The sequence below is a fragment of the Pleurodeles waltl genome, chromosome 1_1, assembly GCF_031143425.1.
Source record: "Pleurodeles waltl isolate 20211129_DDA chromosome 1_1, aPleWal1.hap1.20221129, whole genome shotgun sequence".
NCBI classification, from domain to species: domain Eukaryota; kingdom Metazoa; phylum Chordata; class Amphibia; order Caudata; family Salamandridae; genus Pleurodeles; species Pleurodeles waltl.
The window spans coordinates 712,423,562-712,441,852 of record NC_090436.1 but is presented as its reverse complement, the minus strand read 5'-3'; the positions used below and the strand labels follow the sequence as shown (position 1 = coordinate 712,441,852).

The window sequence follows — 18,291 nt, the reverse complement described above, 5'->3', positions numbered from 1 at the left end:
TAATTAGGTATTGACTTTAACCAATATTAAATAGAAACTTTTACAAAAGGAGAAGGAACTTTTGAAGACTTAGAAAGGAGATAGGTAAAGCTATAAATGAATAAATCTACATGTATAAAATTACACTTACGATTAGTGGTCAATTTACTACTTCTGGCTGCTCCCCATTAAGAAGTGCAAATTTAAAAAAGTGTTACATGTCTTAACCCATGGAATCATGAGGTGGGGACTACTTTACCAGTAAAATGTTACTAATAACTTTTCATGCATAGGCAGACATGTCCACCTTTGAGGTGAAGATCTTCCTATGGTAAAGTATGGGAAAAAGTAGGAGAGTTTATTCATTTTTTAATAAGTAGTAAAATATGTTTATGCTAAATATTAATTTATATTATGTGTATATGTTTATTTGAAATATAAAACAAAATAAAAATGCTCCAACACTATTAACATCATTTTAAATTAAATATTTAGTATGCTTAAACATATTAGTTTAAGTGTGAATATACTTCTTTTTAAAGATTTATTCAAAAACATTTAAAGTAAAATGTTTGTGAGCCTTTATTATGTAGTAAAATAACAAAAACTATGTATCAAACTAATTTAATTTATTGTAATTATTTTCTAATAAATTAATGTTATTCTTTTACATTCAAAATACAAATAAATATTGTATAATAAAGTAGTACATATTTTATTTATATTTGTAACATTTAATTTGATTTTTATAAATATAATTATCACCTACAGTGTGGTATTTTAGGACCCTGCCACCATTATCTTCTATGGGAGAGTGTTGCAGGCATGTGAGGTGCTGGACTTACTCCATACCCAGGCTAGAGTACATTTACTACTGTTTTGGGTGTTTTTTTGATGCAGTTACTTCAGAAGTGCTGTTTGTGGGTATGAATGTGCTAAATCAGTGGTTCCCAACCTGTGGTCCGCGGAACACTGGGTGTCTGCGTAGCCTCCTCAGGGGGTCCGTGACTACTTAGAAAATTAAATAATATTAACAGATTAGGGGGGTGATTCTAATTCTGGCGGGCGGCGGAGGCCGCCCGCCAGAATTCTGCCCCCATAATACCGCTCCGCGGTCAGAAGACCGCGGAGGGTATTATGAGTTTTTCCCTGGGCTGGCGGGCGGTCTCCAAAAGACCGCCCGCCAGCCCAGGGAAAAACTCCCTTCCCACGAGGATGCCGGCTCGTAATCGAGCCGGCAGAGTGGGAAGGTGCGACGGGTGCAGTAGCACCCGTCGCGTATTTCAGTGTCTGCAAGGCAGACACTGAAATACCTTGCGGGGCCCTCTTACGGGGGCCCCTGCCGTGCCCATGCCATTGGCATGGGCACGGCAGGGGCCCCCAGGGGCCCCGCGACCCCCCCCCTACCGCCATCCTGTTCATGGCGGCTTTCCCGCCATGAACAGGATGGCGGTAGGGGGGGTCAGAATCCCCCATGGCGGCGCAGCAAGCTGCGCCGCCATGGGGGATTCTGAGGGCAGCGGTAAACCGGCGGTCGAAGACCGCCGGGGTTAGAATCAGCCCCTAGGTCTCCAGCTTTCAGTAATGACTCAGTGGGGGGTCCCTGGATTCCAATAATGATTCAGTGGGGTTCCCTGGGTTCCAGGAATGATAAAGTGGGGGTTCACAGAAGTCAACAGGTTGGTAACCACTGCACTAAATCTTTTGTGGGTTGGGTCATGACCCTTCCTAAACCCCTTCTTACCACTCCCTTATCATCACCTTATGTCTCTCAAACTCCCTCCCATTTAATATTAAGTATTCACATATTTTCAGCCACTGCCCCCTGTCCATCCCATATTTACTACTAAAGCGTAGGTGGAAATCTCTGAAGGAAAGGCAAAGATCTCCACACATAAAAGATGGCAGAGGTGGAGATCTATGCATGTAGGTTTGTGAATAGCATTTTGGAGTAAGTTAATAATACTTTTTTAGTACTATTAAACATACACCATAATGCAGTTTGTGAAGAACCCCCAAATTGAGATAAATGTATTCGAAAGCGACAATATGACCTGTAAAGCTAAGCTACTGCTTTCCCTATAGGTGAAGGATATCCCTGCTAATTAGCAACACAGGAATTAAGTGTACTGTTTATGTGACTATTTTCAGCATTAGTTATTTATTCTTCTAACTAGTTTTAAATTGGTCATGTAAATAATAGAGGTTTTAGTGGCCATAGCCAGTCTATCTTGCAGTACACATGAGCTTTGCTTTATTTCTGACCAGGCTAATGTGAGGAATATGGACTCTCTGTGCAGGTAGCCCTGATGAAATCTACCCCAGGGTAATCCATTGATGTGTTTCAACCATCTCTGTGTTTTAGGGTCATTGTGTTTTTCAGATGACAGCCTCATCACTAAACTGTAGTCTCCTTCATATGTTTTTGCCTTTTCAGATGCAGCCTGCCCTAGGGGCTTTGCCAGGGTTAAAGGTGTTACTTGTGAAGGTAATATTTTATTTTTGTGCATCCTTCTAACCCCAAAATTGATGTGATCTACTTCATAATGCAAACTCGATTTCTTCAACATAACATTTTACTGCAATTCTAATGTTATGTATGCAAAACAGAAACTGAGATAATGGGTTAAAACTGGTTGAGTATCATTAAATTGAAGATAAATGTTATTTGTTTCAGCATCACTTTGATTACCATGTATGGTGTGGATATTAAAATGTATTTGTAGAAGTCCCACATTGGTCCCCATGAGAAATCTGCAGCACCACATATTGAAATTATCCAATGGCTAGCAATGCAAGGCATGCACAGAGGTATGAGACCTTCCACTGGCTAACTACCCAAGGCATACACAGAGGTATGAGACCATCCACCGGCTAGCTATCCAAGGTAGACACAAAGCTATGCAGTTGAAGGGTGTGGACAGAAAGAGACATGCTGAGGCCATGTTTGGCTCAGTTGAAACAGTCATATCAGATCATCAGTTCCTCTGTATGGGATATAATCTAGTACATGCTGGGCTCATCTCTAAGTCTCACATGCCAAGAGCATCTGTGGTAATGTTAATTGCTTGTCAGGGTGATCTGGTATTATTTAGTGTTACATCAGCTCTGTGTATATCATGAATCTATACCTTTTCTAAAACAGATGGATAAAGAGCCATTGTACCATGAACTTAAGTAGTAAGGAGCAAAAAAAGTTATAAATTAGGTAGCTTTCAGCTGAGGGCAGTCTTTAAAAAATGCATAACAGGTCTTTTTAATTTTTAAGAAGAAGAAAACATCAGGATATTTGGTAATATATAGATTTGAACTATTCAAATTATTGCATTGTTCTTTCTATGTTAGCCTGACTCTCAAATACAAAACGGCATTGGTGTGCAGACAATACCTACAACAATAGGGATGCTGGGGTATTCAGAAGAGCAGATAGTAGAGGGACAAGATCCTTAGTCCCAACCAGTAACTTTGCCGATCATATCCTTCAGCTCTGTGTTATAAGGGCTTGATAATTCATTTTATGTCTGAAGTTTAGTAGAGTGCCTTTCTATGTCCCTACTAAAGCAACCAGAATTTAGCCTGTGATTAAAAAATATAACTCAAAGTTTTGTCAGCCCCTAGAGATGAATTTTTGCATAATCCAGCCAGAAATTATTCCTTTGATCCCATAAAAAATTTAAACCAGACCTTTAGAAGGCCACAAAGAATTTAGTCATACAAAATAATAGAATGTGCTTTTATACATGCCGTGGAAGTAAATTAAACTGTACTGTTGAAAGCAAGTTTGGAGGCATATTCCTGAGATGAAACTGTATGTGGTAGTAAAAGTTACGCTTTGCCAACCATAATAATATTACTGCTGATGCAGTTTTACTCACACGAAAATATGTGCACCTCAGCCCCAAGGAAATAATTAAATGACTAAACATTTATTCGTATTTTCTTTGCTTCACGTCTCATCTAGATGTGAATGAGTGTGAGGTCTTCCCAGGAGTTTGCCCCAATGGACGCTGCATCAACACCAAGGGATCATTTCACTGCGAGTGTCCTGTTGGACTGACCTTAGATGCCTCAAGCCGCATATGCATTGGTAAGACATGTGTTCTGATCACCTCCATTATCATGTCATGTATTATTCACATACTTGAATTCACCATTCATAGTGATTAAGGACCTGATGACGAGTCTGGCAGTCTTAAGACCGCCAGACTCGCAGTGACGGTCGGACCGCCGTGGCTGTGGCAGTCCGAACGCCACATTATGACCCTGGTGGTCTGACCACCAAGGGACCGCCATCTCCGCCAGGATCTCTGATCCCAACGTGATGACAGTGGTCTTGGTTGTGATCAGTCAGGGTGGCGCTGAAGTCAGCACCGCCCTTCTGATTACAACCTTGTTCTCCGCTATGCCTTTTCATGGCAGTCTGACGGCCATGAAAAGGCGAGCGGAGAACAAGTGCATAGGGCCAGAGGGGGGCACCTGCATTGCCCATGCTTGTAGCATGGGCAGTGCAGGGGTCCTCACACCCAGCACCCTTGAAATGTGCACTGTCTGCTGTGTAGACAGTGCACATTTCAAGGGTGCTGGTGCAACCTGCATTGCCGCTATTTCAATTATAAGCCGGAACAATGCTGCCACATTTTTCCCACTGGACTGACAGGCGGGAACCTTGGTTCCTGCCTTCAGTCCAGTGGGAAAGTTGTAATGGGGCCGGTGGGGATACTGCCACCACTGTGATTGTATCCTCGTCAGGAGTTTGGGAATTGGATGTGTCCGACCGCCAAACTTGTAATCACCCTCTAAATCTGAGGCGCATCAAAGAGAGATGCATGCAATGTGAAGACTGAAATCCCTTCATAATAAGGGTCTGATTCAAAAGCCCTACAAATATTGTTCTTGTTGTGCAAGCTGTTCCTGCAACTACACCCATATTAAAGTGATTTACTCCTGACTTTAACAGAAGCATGTTTCCTTGCATCGAGTGTAGGAAACTACCCACAAACGCTTTTTTTAATTACTACAAACCTCCAGTTAATTTACTTATAATGACGTACTAACTCAAAAACATCTGCAATCCCACACCTAAATTCAGCAGTTCTGCTATTGCTTCAATCCCGACTCAGAATCAGGATGTGGAATTTATATTTGCAAATTGTTTTCCAAACCTTAATACCTATTATGTGTGTTCAGATGTTTGCAAATAAAGCCCAAATGTTCAGGTATTTTCAGGTTTATTGGATCCTATTCATGAAACATGTTGTAAAAGCATAAGGCGGAGATTTACATTGTTGCCTGGACATAATTTTACAATTTTTTTTATATTCACAGTCCTTCACAGAACTACACATGGAAAGTTGTAAAGGAGCAGGTTTCCAAGTGTACTTAAGTCAATGTCACTAGGCCTTTTTTAAAGTATCCTATTCCCCTGAGCAGAGTGTGGAGTAGGAGAGAACTCTGCTCAAGAGGAATGGAGCCCTCTGTGCAAATGCACACATTTATGTCTGTTGGGAAAACATGTTTCCATGTGTATTAAACCAATTTCCTACACTGTCACCCATTCAGGAGTGAACGGTTCCTCTTCCCATGCTGGAAGGAGAGTAGTTTAGCCAAAGGCTAAATCTCCAACCTTTTCCAGGAGGGAAATTGGTCAGAGAGGAGTTGGTATTGCCCACATATGCATGTTTGTGGGTGTCACCAAACTTGCTAGAACGTCCATGTATTTGAATGTCCACATCCCACCCCCAAGTAGATTTTACTACTGCTGATTTCTCTGCATAAGTACTGAAGAAATCTGCTCTAGTACATTTACTTCCACTAGGAATCCCTTTATGGATTCCTTGTAGGTGTGAAAAATGTAAAATTTGTTGTGAACATACATTCACTGTTGAATTAATTTTGTGAATAGTACCCATAATGTATTACATCACAACCAGGAGAAAATACCAGGAGAAAAATAGGGCGGACTTCACATACAGTTTCAACAAATATTCGAACCCATAAATTCCTTGTGCGCCAAGAGGAAGGACTTGTTGCATATCATTCCTTAGTAGGAAGAAAGCTCCCAAAATTATCAGAATTTTTTTCCCGAGCACTGTCAATATTCAGTTGTCCAAAGTAAATTCGGTACTTGAAGTGTTCTGAAGTCTTTTTGTTCCATTTTAGCCAACATGTGTTTTGTCATAGATTGACTTCATCTGGGCTCGAAAATTATATAACACAAATCACTGTACATTCTACTTCATAAGTTCTAAAAATGCTTACATACAAAACATAAAAACAGAAGACCCCTCAAGTTCATAATGTACTTTCTGAGGCAATATATCCAATTTATTATTGTGTTTAGAAAGACACTGCCCGTAGGAGAATTTTATTTTCTTCTGCTATTTGATAGTTGTTGGTACCTGCCACAATTTGAAACTGATCACCACAATACTTCTATAATATTTGAATCGTAGCCCTATTTTAGATATCTACAGCACTTTTTATTTAACAAAAACAATAATGGTTACGCACAGCTGACCCCAGGTCGTCAACATTCTGTTACCCACCTAAGCCATGATGTGCATTGAGAGGTCACAAATTATGGGTGTGAATTGCACACCTGCATTTTGTGATCTGTCATTTTTCAATGCTGCTTACCTACTATTAGGTTGCATTACAAAATACCATAATTAATAAGTATTAATTAGGCAGATGGCTACTTGCAACCCGCTATGATTTGCTACTAACACAGCCATGGTGTCCTGCTAGGGACAGCAGACCTGTACCCATACACTGTGACACATGGGCCCATATTTATACTTTTTGACGCAAATCAGCGATTGGGCAGATTTGCGTCAAAACGTGTACTGCCGGCTAATGCCATTCCAACGCGCCAGCCGGGTGTCAAAATAAATGACGTTAACGGGCAGCAGAGGCAAAGGGAAGACTGGGGGTTGTGCGGCAAAGAATGGTGCAAGTCAGGTTAGAGTCAAACATATTGGCTCTAACCTGACTTGCGCCATTTTTTGACACACAGCCCCCATGGAAATGACTCCTGTCTTAGCAAAGACAGGAGTTATGTCCCACTGCCCAATGGCCCTGGGCATGGCCATTGGGCACAGTGGAATGTAAGGGGGCCCAAGTTAGGTCCTCCTATGCCACCCAAAAAAAAATGATACTTACATGCATTCACCATGGATGGGTCCCCGCATCCATGGGTATCCTCCAGGGGTGGGCGAGGGTAGTAGGGGGTGTCCCTGGGTGCAGGGAAGGGCACCTATGGACTGCTTCCATAGTCTCTGACGATGGAAATGAGCCCAAAGGTCCCTTAATGCCTGCCCTGACCCAGGCGTTACAAAACTGCGCAAATCCGGCTGGGTGCCATGTTTTAAGGCCCGCTTCCTCCTGTGCGCCATTTTGATGCCGGAGGATAAATAAGGAGCACATGCCTTAGAGTCATTTTTTGCACAGGAACGCCTACCTTGCATGTCATTAGCGCAAGGTAGGTTTTCACGTGCAAACAATGACTCAAACTCCATAACTTTGGCGCTAGATGGGTCTAGCGTCAAAGTATAAATATGGAGTTAAGTTTGCGTCGAATTTGCGTACAAAAAAAATATACGCAAATCCAGCGCAAACAGAGTATAAATATGGGCCATGGTACTTTAAAAAGTGTTATTCATTTGGGGAGATATCTGGGTGCTTCCGCTGATGCCAGACAACATGATTCACTAATGTGAAGCTGTTACAAATATTTTCCCTATTCATAAAATACAACAGCTGTTCATCTGGGAAACTGCACCATAGCATTTTAGAAGTACTACTCAGCCTGTCACATCACTTTTCAAAATATTGCTGTTGGACCTGACAGCCCTAGAGTGGGCCTCCTCCAACTTTCTGCTTGTCACTCTCCATTTTTCTGATCGCCTTTTTGCTGGTTTTAGGACTCTGTACACTTTACCACTGCTGACAAGTGCTAATGTGCCTGTGCTCTCTCCCCTAAACATGGTAACATTGGCTCATACCCAATTGGCATATTTAATTTACTCAGATGTGCCCAGGGCCTGTAAGTTAAATGCTACTAGTGGGCCCGCAGCACTGATTGTGCCACCTACATAAGTAGTTCCTGAACCATGTCTCAGGTCTGTCATTGCTAGGCCTGTGTGTGCAGTTTCACTGCCACTTCGACTTGATATTTAAAACTACTTGCCAAGCCTTAAATTCCCCTTTTCTTCCATATAAGTCATCCCTAAGGTAGGCCCTAGATAACCCATAGGGGAGGGTGCTATGTCGGTAAAAGGCAGTACATGTACCTTTTAAGTTTTACATGTCCAGGTAGTGAAAAACTCCTAAAGTCGTTTTTCACTACTGTGAAGCCTGATCCTCTCATAGGCCAGCATTAGAGATCCCCATATATGCTTTTAAGTGGTATTTTCTGATCTGAAAAGAATAGGAGTGTCATATTTGGCATGGTTGGAATGGTAGTAAGAAATCCTACTTACTGGTGAAGTTGGATTTCACATTAATATTTCAGAAATGCCACTTTTAGAAAGTAGGCATTTCCCTGCACTTTCTGCCATCTGTGCCTTACAGCTGGTCTCCAATCCATGTCTGGCCTGTGGTGGTTGACAGCTCCCCTTGTGCGTTCCACCCAGACAGCCATAAACACAAGACACAGCTGGATCTCCATTAATCTGCATACAGATGGGTTTCCCTGGGCAGGAAGGGTGGAGGGGCTCTCGCTTACACTTCAAAGGCCAGTGGCCTGCCCTCACACAAAGGACTGATAACCCCCCCACAGGGATCCTGGCAGACAAGGCTGGGATGAAAAGGGAACTTCTGCACTTCAGAACCACTTTTGAAGTTTCCTTCACTTCAAAGGCATGTTTTAGGTATATATACTGGGTCAGTGACTCCTTCAAATCAGACACTTCTGGACCTACAACTGGACTCTGTCAGAGTGCCTGCCTGGCTGCCTAAAGGACTCATCTGGACTGCTTTGCTGGAAGTACCTCTGCCCTGCTTGTTGCAGTGCTGCCTGCTGACCCCTGACTCTGCTGGAAGGACTCTGCCTTCCTCCTCAAATTATGAGGTCTCAGGCCTATCAAAGACTTAGCTCCTGCCAGATCGACACAGCACCTGCTCCGAGACTGAAAAATCACTCCCGGGCAGATCGATGCAGTGGCTGTTGCCTTTGTTCTACGCATTCTGCGTTTTCCATGCATCGTCCGTGGCATCAAAATATCCCCACATCACAGTGAGGTTCCAAGGCTGCGCTCCTGGAAACCAACGCATCTCTTTGCAGCATGGAAAGAATCTATGCATCTCCTTTGCCGCGGCAGAAAAATCGACACATTGCTTTACTTTCCGACGCATCCTCTCCTCTGTGGCTCCTACGTGTTGTTATTTTTGACGCATCCCAGGTACTGTGTATTAAAAAGATACAACCACTGATTATTAAGGATTGAGACTCATGTAATCCTTTTAAAAGTTATATCTTGACGTGCATATTGTATTTTTGTCATTTTGGTCTTATTTTAGTTAGATAAATATTATCTATTTTTCTAAATTGGTGTGGATAACTTTTTTGGGTGTTTTCACTGTGTTATTGTATGAGTGAGAAATTGAACAAATACTTTAAGCAATGCCTTCTAAATTAAGCCTGCCTGCTCTGTGCCAAGCTACCGGAGGGTGGGCACAGGATAATTTAGTGTGGGTTGTGACTTATCCTGACTAGGATTGTGATCCCTACTTGGGCTGTATGCATACCTCTACCAACTAGAGACCCAATTTCTAATGATTGCTATTTCTGCAATGTAGAATTTAGGATAGTGTACAAATATACGTTGTGAAAATCAGTCCCACTGTGCAATTTCACAATAATCCTTTGTGTTTTTTTATCCTCCATCGCGAAAAGACTTTTCCCATGAAGAAACCCTTTCCCTTTAGTCCCTACGAAGTGTTTGACTGTTCATTTCCATTCCTTTGATAAAAATTCCTCAAGCATTTAAAGGAGAAACTCTCTGAACAGCTCCATAATGTAAAAGTGTCATAGAGTAGATTGTGAATATTCACATAGAAATGCATTTGTGGGTATTCTCAAAATCTCCAGGAAAACCATTCCTGGATATGCCCACTGTCACCCCTTGCTTGGGTATATTTGTTTATTAATTTTTACTCATATGTGTTTCCCGTTCGGGAAGGTGGATTTAGAACCAGGTCTGTGAAACAGTTACCAGTGTGCAAACTCTCACCCACAAATGTTTACTTACTAATTAAATTGTAATGGTGTTGGCCGGTCCTCATCACTCTCTCCAGTCTTTTTGTTGTTTTGGGAGCTGAAGGGTTTAACCAAAGTGGCGCCCTGTTCACCACATATTTATTTTTTTCAGAAAAGGAAATATTTCTTTAGAAAAATAACCATTTCACTTTTGAAATAATGTCTTTTTTACAGTGGTTACATGTTTTCATTGCTTCTTTGTGGGAAAAAGATTATGGTGTCAAAAAGGGATTTTGACTCTTTCAGCAGGTGGGCGGCCTCATGTGAACCTGGAGCAGTGATGCTGAGGCCTCCAGGACTGTGAGCAAGAGGCAGAGTCTGGAAAGCTGAAGTACTCTGGTTCAGGAGCCTGAGTTAGCAGTGTACAGGCACGTCCAACATAGGAAGCCAATGAACGATTTGGATGACATTTAAATGGAACAGAATGTTACTTTCCTGGCACCATTTATTCCTGGATAGTGAGGTTCACTTTGGATCTTGCAAAGCCAGCAGGATAAAAGTGCATTTCTTTCATATGGAAACTGTTTTAATATATTGTCCAAGAAATTAAAAAGTATCCTCTGCCTACCCACTCCTCACAAGTAGATATTTTAAAAAAACATATGTATATATTGAAGTGCAAACAATTCGGCATGAAAAGCCGTAGGTAATAACGAACACCAAGCAATGAACATAAATAATGACGCTCAAAGGTGCTTCAATTTGTAGGTGAGTCGGAAAAATTATACAGTGGTCTTAGATACCTAAATTTACTATGATACGAGCCACTAGAAATGTGTGATTTTGCAGCGGTTAGCTTTCTCCGCATAAATAGTGATATGCCGCACTTACCACGGAAGCCATCCTATTCTGCAAAATCTGCAGATTTCTAGCTCAAACGGAATAAAGGTTACTATAAAATGTAACAACATATTTTTCCGCGCAGTCAAATACTATTTACAGAGGTTCACTGGTTATATTTATGCTGCTTATTTCTATGTTTGGGTTTCAAAGTAGAACTAATAAGGGGAATTCTTTGCCCAGAAAAAAATAACGTTTAAAAAAAACAGAAAATAATGAGGTAACACTAACATAAAGTGTGCTGCATTACGGCGCGTAATTTGCCTTTTCTATACGTATAATTTAGCTGCTTAATTTGGTTCTCCCCTGCAATATAATTTAGTGGTCCCGACTATGATACACAGTCAGCAATATTTTTATTTCCATTGAGCCACAACAGTGCTGGGGGCGGTCAGTTTTTTCCTTGTAGAGGCAGGAGATGACTGTTCCGGACTTCTTTGAAGTCCTAGAACGAAGTGCAAGCTTCTGACAGTTCAACTCCTAGTATCGCCTAAACATGCAGCAAACAAGAAGTGGGCGATATCTGTAAAAAGGGACCTCCCTCGTGACACACGGTTTGTTACATTGAGATAGTTCAGGTGGACAAGGAAGTGTGCACCAGGCCCAAAGGGACTGTGGCTTTGTGAATTCAAGTGTAAGCAGAAGCATCTCATCTTTCACACTTTAGCGATGTGTTGCTTGCACTGATCATCACAATACATGCTCGTTGTAGCTGTACCCTGAGAGTCTGTGTGATGGGCTGTGCACTACATTGGACCATGCTGCACATGCTTATAGTAGTCACTGCATTGATTAACATTGGAGCATGGTGAAAGGACAGCCCACTGTTGCAGCACTCTCATCATGACGTTTAAATAAATGGCATCCTTATGCTACTATGACAAGCCTTTCTCTGATTCTCGTTAAGTAAGCAACACTCTCACTCAATTTTAGCCATTTTATATTTTCTTTCCTTGTGCAGCTTCACTAACCTTCTTCTTATCCATACATACATTTTCCAAAACTCTTTTATCACTTTCTCGCAATTTCTCTTTTTATCTTTACTTTTTCGCAGACAAACTCAAACTCTGCTGCAAGTAGTCTGAATTTCATAATATTTACTTGACCCGGGCAACCGCTAGAACAATACTTCGCAGGCAAACTGGGCGCTTACTTTCCAACTTCCTTTGAATCCGGCTGAAGCAGAGCATTTCATCCATATGGTCACTTTTCTCCGAAACCAGTGCTTGAAATGGAAAAATTAAAGTGCCGGTTTTCTATATCAGAGTACCTGCTTGTTTCTAAGAAGTGCCGGTACTCTCCAATTGAAAGTATTAAGTTTTTCTTGAGATGTGCCGGTACTCTCCCTCTCAAAATAAAAAAGTGCCGGTACTCAGTACCGGACAGTACCGGCCCATTTAATGCACTGTCCGAAACCCCATAATTACACGCAGAACTGAGCTAACTGACCCCAAGGGATCTCATTTAATGGTGTCCACAGTGCGTAGCAGAGAGCAGGGCTTCAGTACGGCGGCTGTGGTTGAAGTGCAGTCATTTAGACATTAGATGTTTTTACAAAGCTGCTTCAACCAATATAGAATTGCGGAGTGGCTATTTTCCACCCATTGCCTGGCTGTTTGAATGTGGAGCAATGGTCAGCATGGCATGTGATTGGCGCTCTGACAGGGGAAGTCACTTAGAAAATGACCTCCACTCTTGAAGAGCTTATTCCCGAGATTATCCTCTCATGCTTTCTAATTTTATATTACATGATGACCTGTCAGTAGAAGTTGCTGATGGGTTGATTATAACCATGAAAATACAGCAGCACAAATGTATTTGTGAGAGGAGAGAGTACAACCATTCATAGTAGGGGTTTTCAAATTAAAGTGTATACTCTATGCGTGTTATGTTAATTGTGCAGTGATCACTATTTCTGTGGCCTCTTGGCATTTGAATGTATCTGAATGCAGGCTGTGTGTTATGGGTTGTAGGTTATCCGAGTGGCCGGGAATCTGTCAGCTGATCTTGATGCCTTCCACCAAACCCATGGGTTGGTGATTACTGAGGGTGGGGAGTTGTCTTCACAGCTTCTATCCCTAAAACGGAGCGACAGTCAGCATCATGCCTTAAAGATCGTGTCATAGTCTACATTAAGCTCAGCTTTTCTCAGCAGTGGAAGTTCTTAAAATAACCCTCTCCACAATATTCTTGAAGACCACTTCAGATACCAGAGATACAGGTATCTTCAGAGGAAGCCTTACGGGAGCCTTCTTCAATCCACATGTGCACAGTTTCTCTCCAGCAGTGACTTCAGGAGCACCTGTGTGTAGTAGTTATTCAGAACTGCTTTTATTTCTATCCTCGGAGGCTGTACTTCTGCACTCACAAATGTGTGTGTGTGCGCAAAATACCCAGAAGAAGGGCAGAGATGATTAACGTGCAGGTTTCACTGAGGGCATGGTCTTACCATCTCTGGGGATCTAAGGGGAAAGAAAGTAGGGCAGTTTAGTTTGGCCATTGAGTGGTGTGCAGACTCTGGTTCCAATTTGTTAGGATGCGTAAGGTATGTGGCAGGCAATGTCCTGGTACCTGTGGTGACCTCTAATCATCTCAGCAATGAACTTTAATGAGTTATAGTCATACTGCTGTCCTGGCTTCTGGCGGTAGAGGTAGTGAGAATTTGCTGTCTCTCCAGGGGTGTCTCACTTTCAGGTGAGGAGCACACTAATGTCTTGGTATACTACAATGGACAAATTCACTATCATGCTATGTAGTGTTACTATAGTCTTGGTTTCTGAATCAAGAGGTGGTACTTGCTACCTCTTAGTAGGCTGGTAATGATGATGATGAGCAGACTGTAGTCTTGGTTTCTATGTTGGGGAGTGGAGACTTTGGGGCATATTCATACTCTGCTTGCGCCAGATTTGAATCATTTGTTTTATGCGAATTCGACGCAATACTAAGACCATATTTATACTTTGATGTTAGACTCCACTAACGTCAAAATTCCTCAGTGTGCATCATTTTCTGGATGGGTGAAACCGCCTTGCGTTAATGACATACAAGGTAGGCGTTCCCGTCCAAAAAATGACTTAAACACCCGTGTGCCATATTTATCCAGCCAGGCAAAAATGGCACACGGCTGGGAGGCAGAGCCAGAAAATGACGTAAACCCCTATTTGCTTCAAAAATTAACGCCTGGGTTAGGCGTTAAGGGACCTGTGGGCTCTTTTCCATGGTGGGAGACCATGGAGGCAGTCCACAGGTGCCCTTCCCTGCACCAAGGGACACCCCCTGCCACCCTAGCCCACCCCTGGAGGACACCCATGGATGGGGTGACCCATCCCTGGTGTGTGCAGGTAAGTGCAGGTAAGTATAATTTTATGTTTTCAGAGTGGCATGGGGGCCTAACTTGGGCCCCCCTACATGCCACTGTGCCCAATGGCCATGCCCAGGGGACAGAAGTCCCTTGGGCATGGCCATTGGGCAGGGGGGCATGACTCCTGTCTTTGCTAAAACAGGAGTCATTTCCATGGGGGTTGTGCATCAAAAAATGGCGCAGGTCAGGTTGGAGCCAATATTTTTGACTCTAACCTGACTTGCACCATTCTTTGATGCACAACCCCCAGTCTTCCCTTCGCCTCCGCTGCCCGGTGTGAGTAATTTATTTTGACGCAAACCAGGCTGCAACACCGGCTAACGTCATTCCATAAATAAGGCGCCCGGCTGGTGCGTTGGAATGGCGTTAGCCGGCGGTAAACTTTTTGGCGCAAATCTGCCCTGGGGCTGATATGCGTCAAAAAGTATAAATATGGGCCTTACTTCTTCTCTAGGAGAGTCATGCTCTGCACGATTGGCAGGTTATTTTCCTAGTTTTTGGGGGATAGTCTGTACTTCCTACATCTGGCTGGCATTGACAGTGATGGTGGTGGACTGGTTCTATACTTAGTATGTGTGGGAGGAAGGAGTGATACTTGCTGCCTTTCTGATGAGTCTTGTTGCACATGTCTTGGTCATACTGCAGTGGAGATTTCTGTGTGAATGTGGGATGAAAATAGGATCATCGCTGCCTCCCTGTGGAGATTTAATGAACAGGTGTGATGGAGACTGTGGTTCCAGTTCATGTGTTGGGTGTACTCATTGCCTCTCTAGAGGGGGAAGGTGTTACTGTGCAGATGTCTGGCAGTGTACAATCTCCCTTTGTTTCTGGTTGTCCTAGTGGTACATATCACCTCGAGAGGGTCAAATGAAGCAGATGATGACTAGATTGTAGTCTTGGTTTCTAGGTGAGGTAGCACCCATTATCTGCCTCGGTAATCTTGATGTGCAGATGATGGTCATATTGTAATTTTGTTTTTTGTGTATGTAGAAGGGTTACCCCACCATTTCTTTTTAGCGAGGTCATTGTATCTGGGTGTGGCGGCTTGGAGGATCCTTAATAGTCTTCCTGTACATATGATCTGAAAAAGGTGGTTGATCCTCAACGCTTCTCTAAGAACACTTCTTGCTATGCATTTAGCAGTCAAACATAACCTTTCCATCCAAAACCTCAACATACACTTGATCTCAACCATAATTCTTCTAAAGTATATGATAGTTCCTTGAAGAGATGTATACTGCATGAATTTGTTAGTTATAAAAATGTATACAAAGCTATTGCCTAGAGCACTAACTACTAATGCATTTTTAGATATGGCACCACTATAGGCAGACCCTTGGAAAATTGGGAAAGTCAACAGTGTGTAGAGCTCACAAGGATGTATTCAGCTTCTCGCTGCACATCAGAATTGTAAGAGTTTATATCTGATAGAGACTTCTAGATGCAGAATCCTTGCCACTGAATTTCCACCAGGTGCCAGACTGGATCCCGAGGTTTTCTTGAGCAGTATCCCTGCGCACCATTAGGTGGCATCAATCAGCTCTGTGTCCGTTGTCTGTGTTGTCCATGCCAGATATGACATTGTGGTTCCAATGTAGGCGCCACCCCTGCTAACTAACATTAGTTCTTTTATTTTCATGCCAGCAAGCGCTTGTCCGAAGAGCACTAACACTCAGTCACTTTTTGACTGGCTTTGTTCAGCTGTTTATCAAGGTTTTTTTCGAGTGCTCTACTCCTGATGCATTGAGGATGTCATTCAGAAAGACTGGCTTCAAGCTCTGTGGATCTTGTCATTGGGCGATGTCTGTGATGGATATGCACCTCGTGTGTCTTTGGTGCCTGGAGCGCGACCATGACCCAAACTCGTGCTCCAAGTGTCGAGCCATGCATTTGAAGGCTTTGAGGGAGCGTTCCCTAAAACTGATGGCGCCGGATGCTTGATTCCAGCAAGTCGAGAGGAAGGTGCTGTGATCGGTCATGGAGTCCTCCTCATCGTCGTCTCACTCCAAGTTCTCAGTGTGATTGGGTAACTTGAGGTACAAGAAGAAGTCCAAGAAGTCGAAGCATTCTTTGATTTCTACTCGTCCATTGGCTGATGAGATGAGGTAGTGACGATGTTGTAGGCCTCGCTCTGCAGAGCCTGCCCCTGGGCCGACTTCATGCCTCCCCAAAGTTTCCGGTAGCGGAGCAACCGATGTCCAACTCAGTGAGTTTTACAAGCCCATGTGCTTCATTTTTGGGCATCCCAACACCACTGGAGTGCATTTGCAGCCCACGGAGTCAGAACGGGCCCCTTCAGGTTCCACACTGGTGACTTTGCCCTCAGTAACGAGAGGCACCCAAGGATCCAGTCCTGGATCGACATTGGTCGAACCACCGACCGTCCATGACATCATGATGCTCCAAACATCATCCACGCCCATGGGCGGCGCTGTTGGAAATGGCCCTTTCTGCATGTCTTTTTGGCTTCTGACCTCATGTTTTTTTCTCCTGTGCTGAATTTCGTTTTTTTGTTGGATTTAGGACTCTGGGCAGTTTACTACTGCTGAGCAGTGCTAAAATGCAAGTGCACTCTGTCTAAATTGTATTGGTAATTGATTTACCCATGATTGGCATATTTGATTTACCAGTAATTCCCTAGTAAAGTGCACTATGTGTGCTCAGGACCTGTAAATCAATGCTGTAGGACAAACTGGCACGCTGGCTGTTGCTTTTTTGTGCTGGCCTGCTGCTTGCTGCTTTTGTCCTGGGAGTGAAAGAACTGAACTTTGCTTTCTATATCCTGCTTTCCAAGGTTCTCCAAGGGCTTGAACTGAGCTTGCTTCCTGTCAGAAGTCTCAGGAACATCTTAGACTTCATCTGCCGGTGCCTGGACTCTTCTGCTGGGAGTCCTGACTTGCCAAGTGGTGCCAAATCCAGTCCCTGGGCCCTTGGAAGTGGAAACTGGTTTCCTGAGGAAGAAAATCTATGCATCAGATCGCTGCGGCTGACAATCAACGCATCGCCTAGCTTGTGGCAGAAGAATTGATGCAGCGCTTGCCTTGCGGCTGAGGAATCGACACAACGCCTGCCTTGTGGTGGAAGGGTTGGCGCTGCACCTGTCAGACCGAGGCAGCGCCTGTTCCATGGCGGCTCTGTCCTCACAGTGCACCTGGATTTTCCCCCGCATCATCCCTGGGCGTCATTTTCACATCAACCCCACACCGCAGCAAGGAAGTGAGGCTGCGTGACCGGAAACCAATGCATCGCCTCCTGCAAAAATAGAATTAAAGCATCACCTCCCTTGTCAGTAAGGAGCCAAGCTTTTATTGACAATGACCCTGAGGTACCACCTCTAGCTGAGGATGTCTGGCTTTTTAGGAGATGTCCAAGCTTCTTTGATGGACGTGCCCTTTGATGGCACCCATCTCTTTGTAGTCCAAGAAGACGCTCAGCGTTAGCACTTCAGGGATTCTCAGGTTATGGCCAGGTCCATAGGCCTCACAGCTCTCCCCCCTACCCTGCAGTCTGCCTTTCACCCCTTTCATAGCAACAGAAGGGGCCTCCAACCACGTCCATTCCCAGCCAGATACCCTGCCACTCATGCTGCCCACCCTCTGTGTGCTGAGGGCATGAGATCCACCGGCCTCATGGATCAGGTGGCCAGAGGTCTGGACAGTCTGCCGCCCACCCTCTGCAGCAGCCTCTAAACCTTCCTAGTCTGACTGTCTCCCACTATGAGCTAGTTGGCAGGATTCGCGATCACCAGCGCCGCTGGCAATCTATCATACCAGACAGGTGGGTTTTGCAGATAGTCTGAAGGGGCTACTCCCTCCCCTTTGAGGCGACCAATCCACCCATGGGATCATCCTAC

General features: G+C 43.7%; 1 protein-coding gene across 1 annotated transcript in view; it reads left to right on the top strand.

Moving 5' to 3' along the window:
• The window catches only part of FBN2 (fibrillin 2), a 1,006,102-nt gene that overhangs the window by 725,514 nt on the left and 262,297 nt on the right, over nt 1–18,291 (top strand). Inside the window, exons 22-23 of the mRNA XM_069227289.1 lie at nt 2,417–2,467; nt 3,941–4,066. Coding sequence (XP_069083390.1) covers nt 2,417–2,467; nt 3,941–4,066 — 177 coding nt within the window. The remainder of the gene's footprint in view (nt 1–2,416; nt 2,468–3,940; nt 4,067–18,291) is intronic.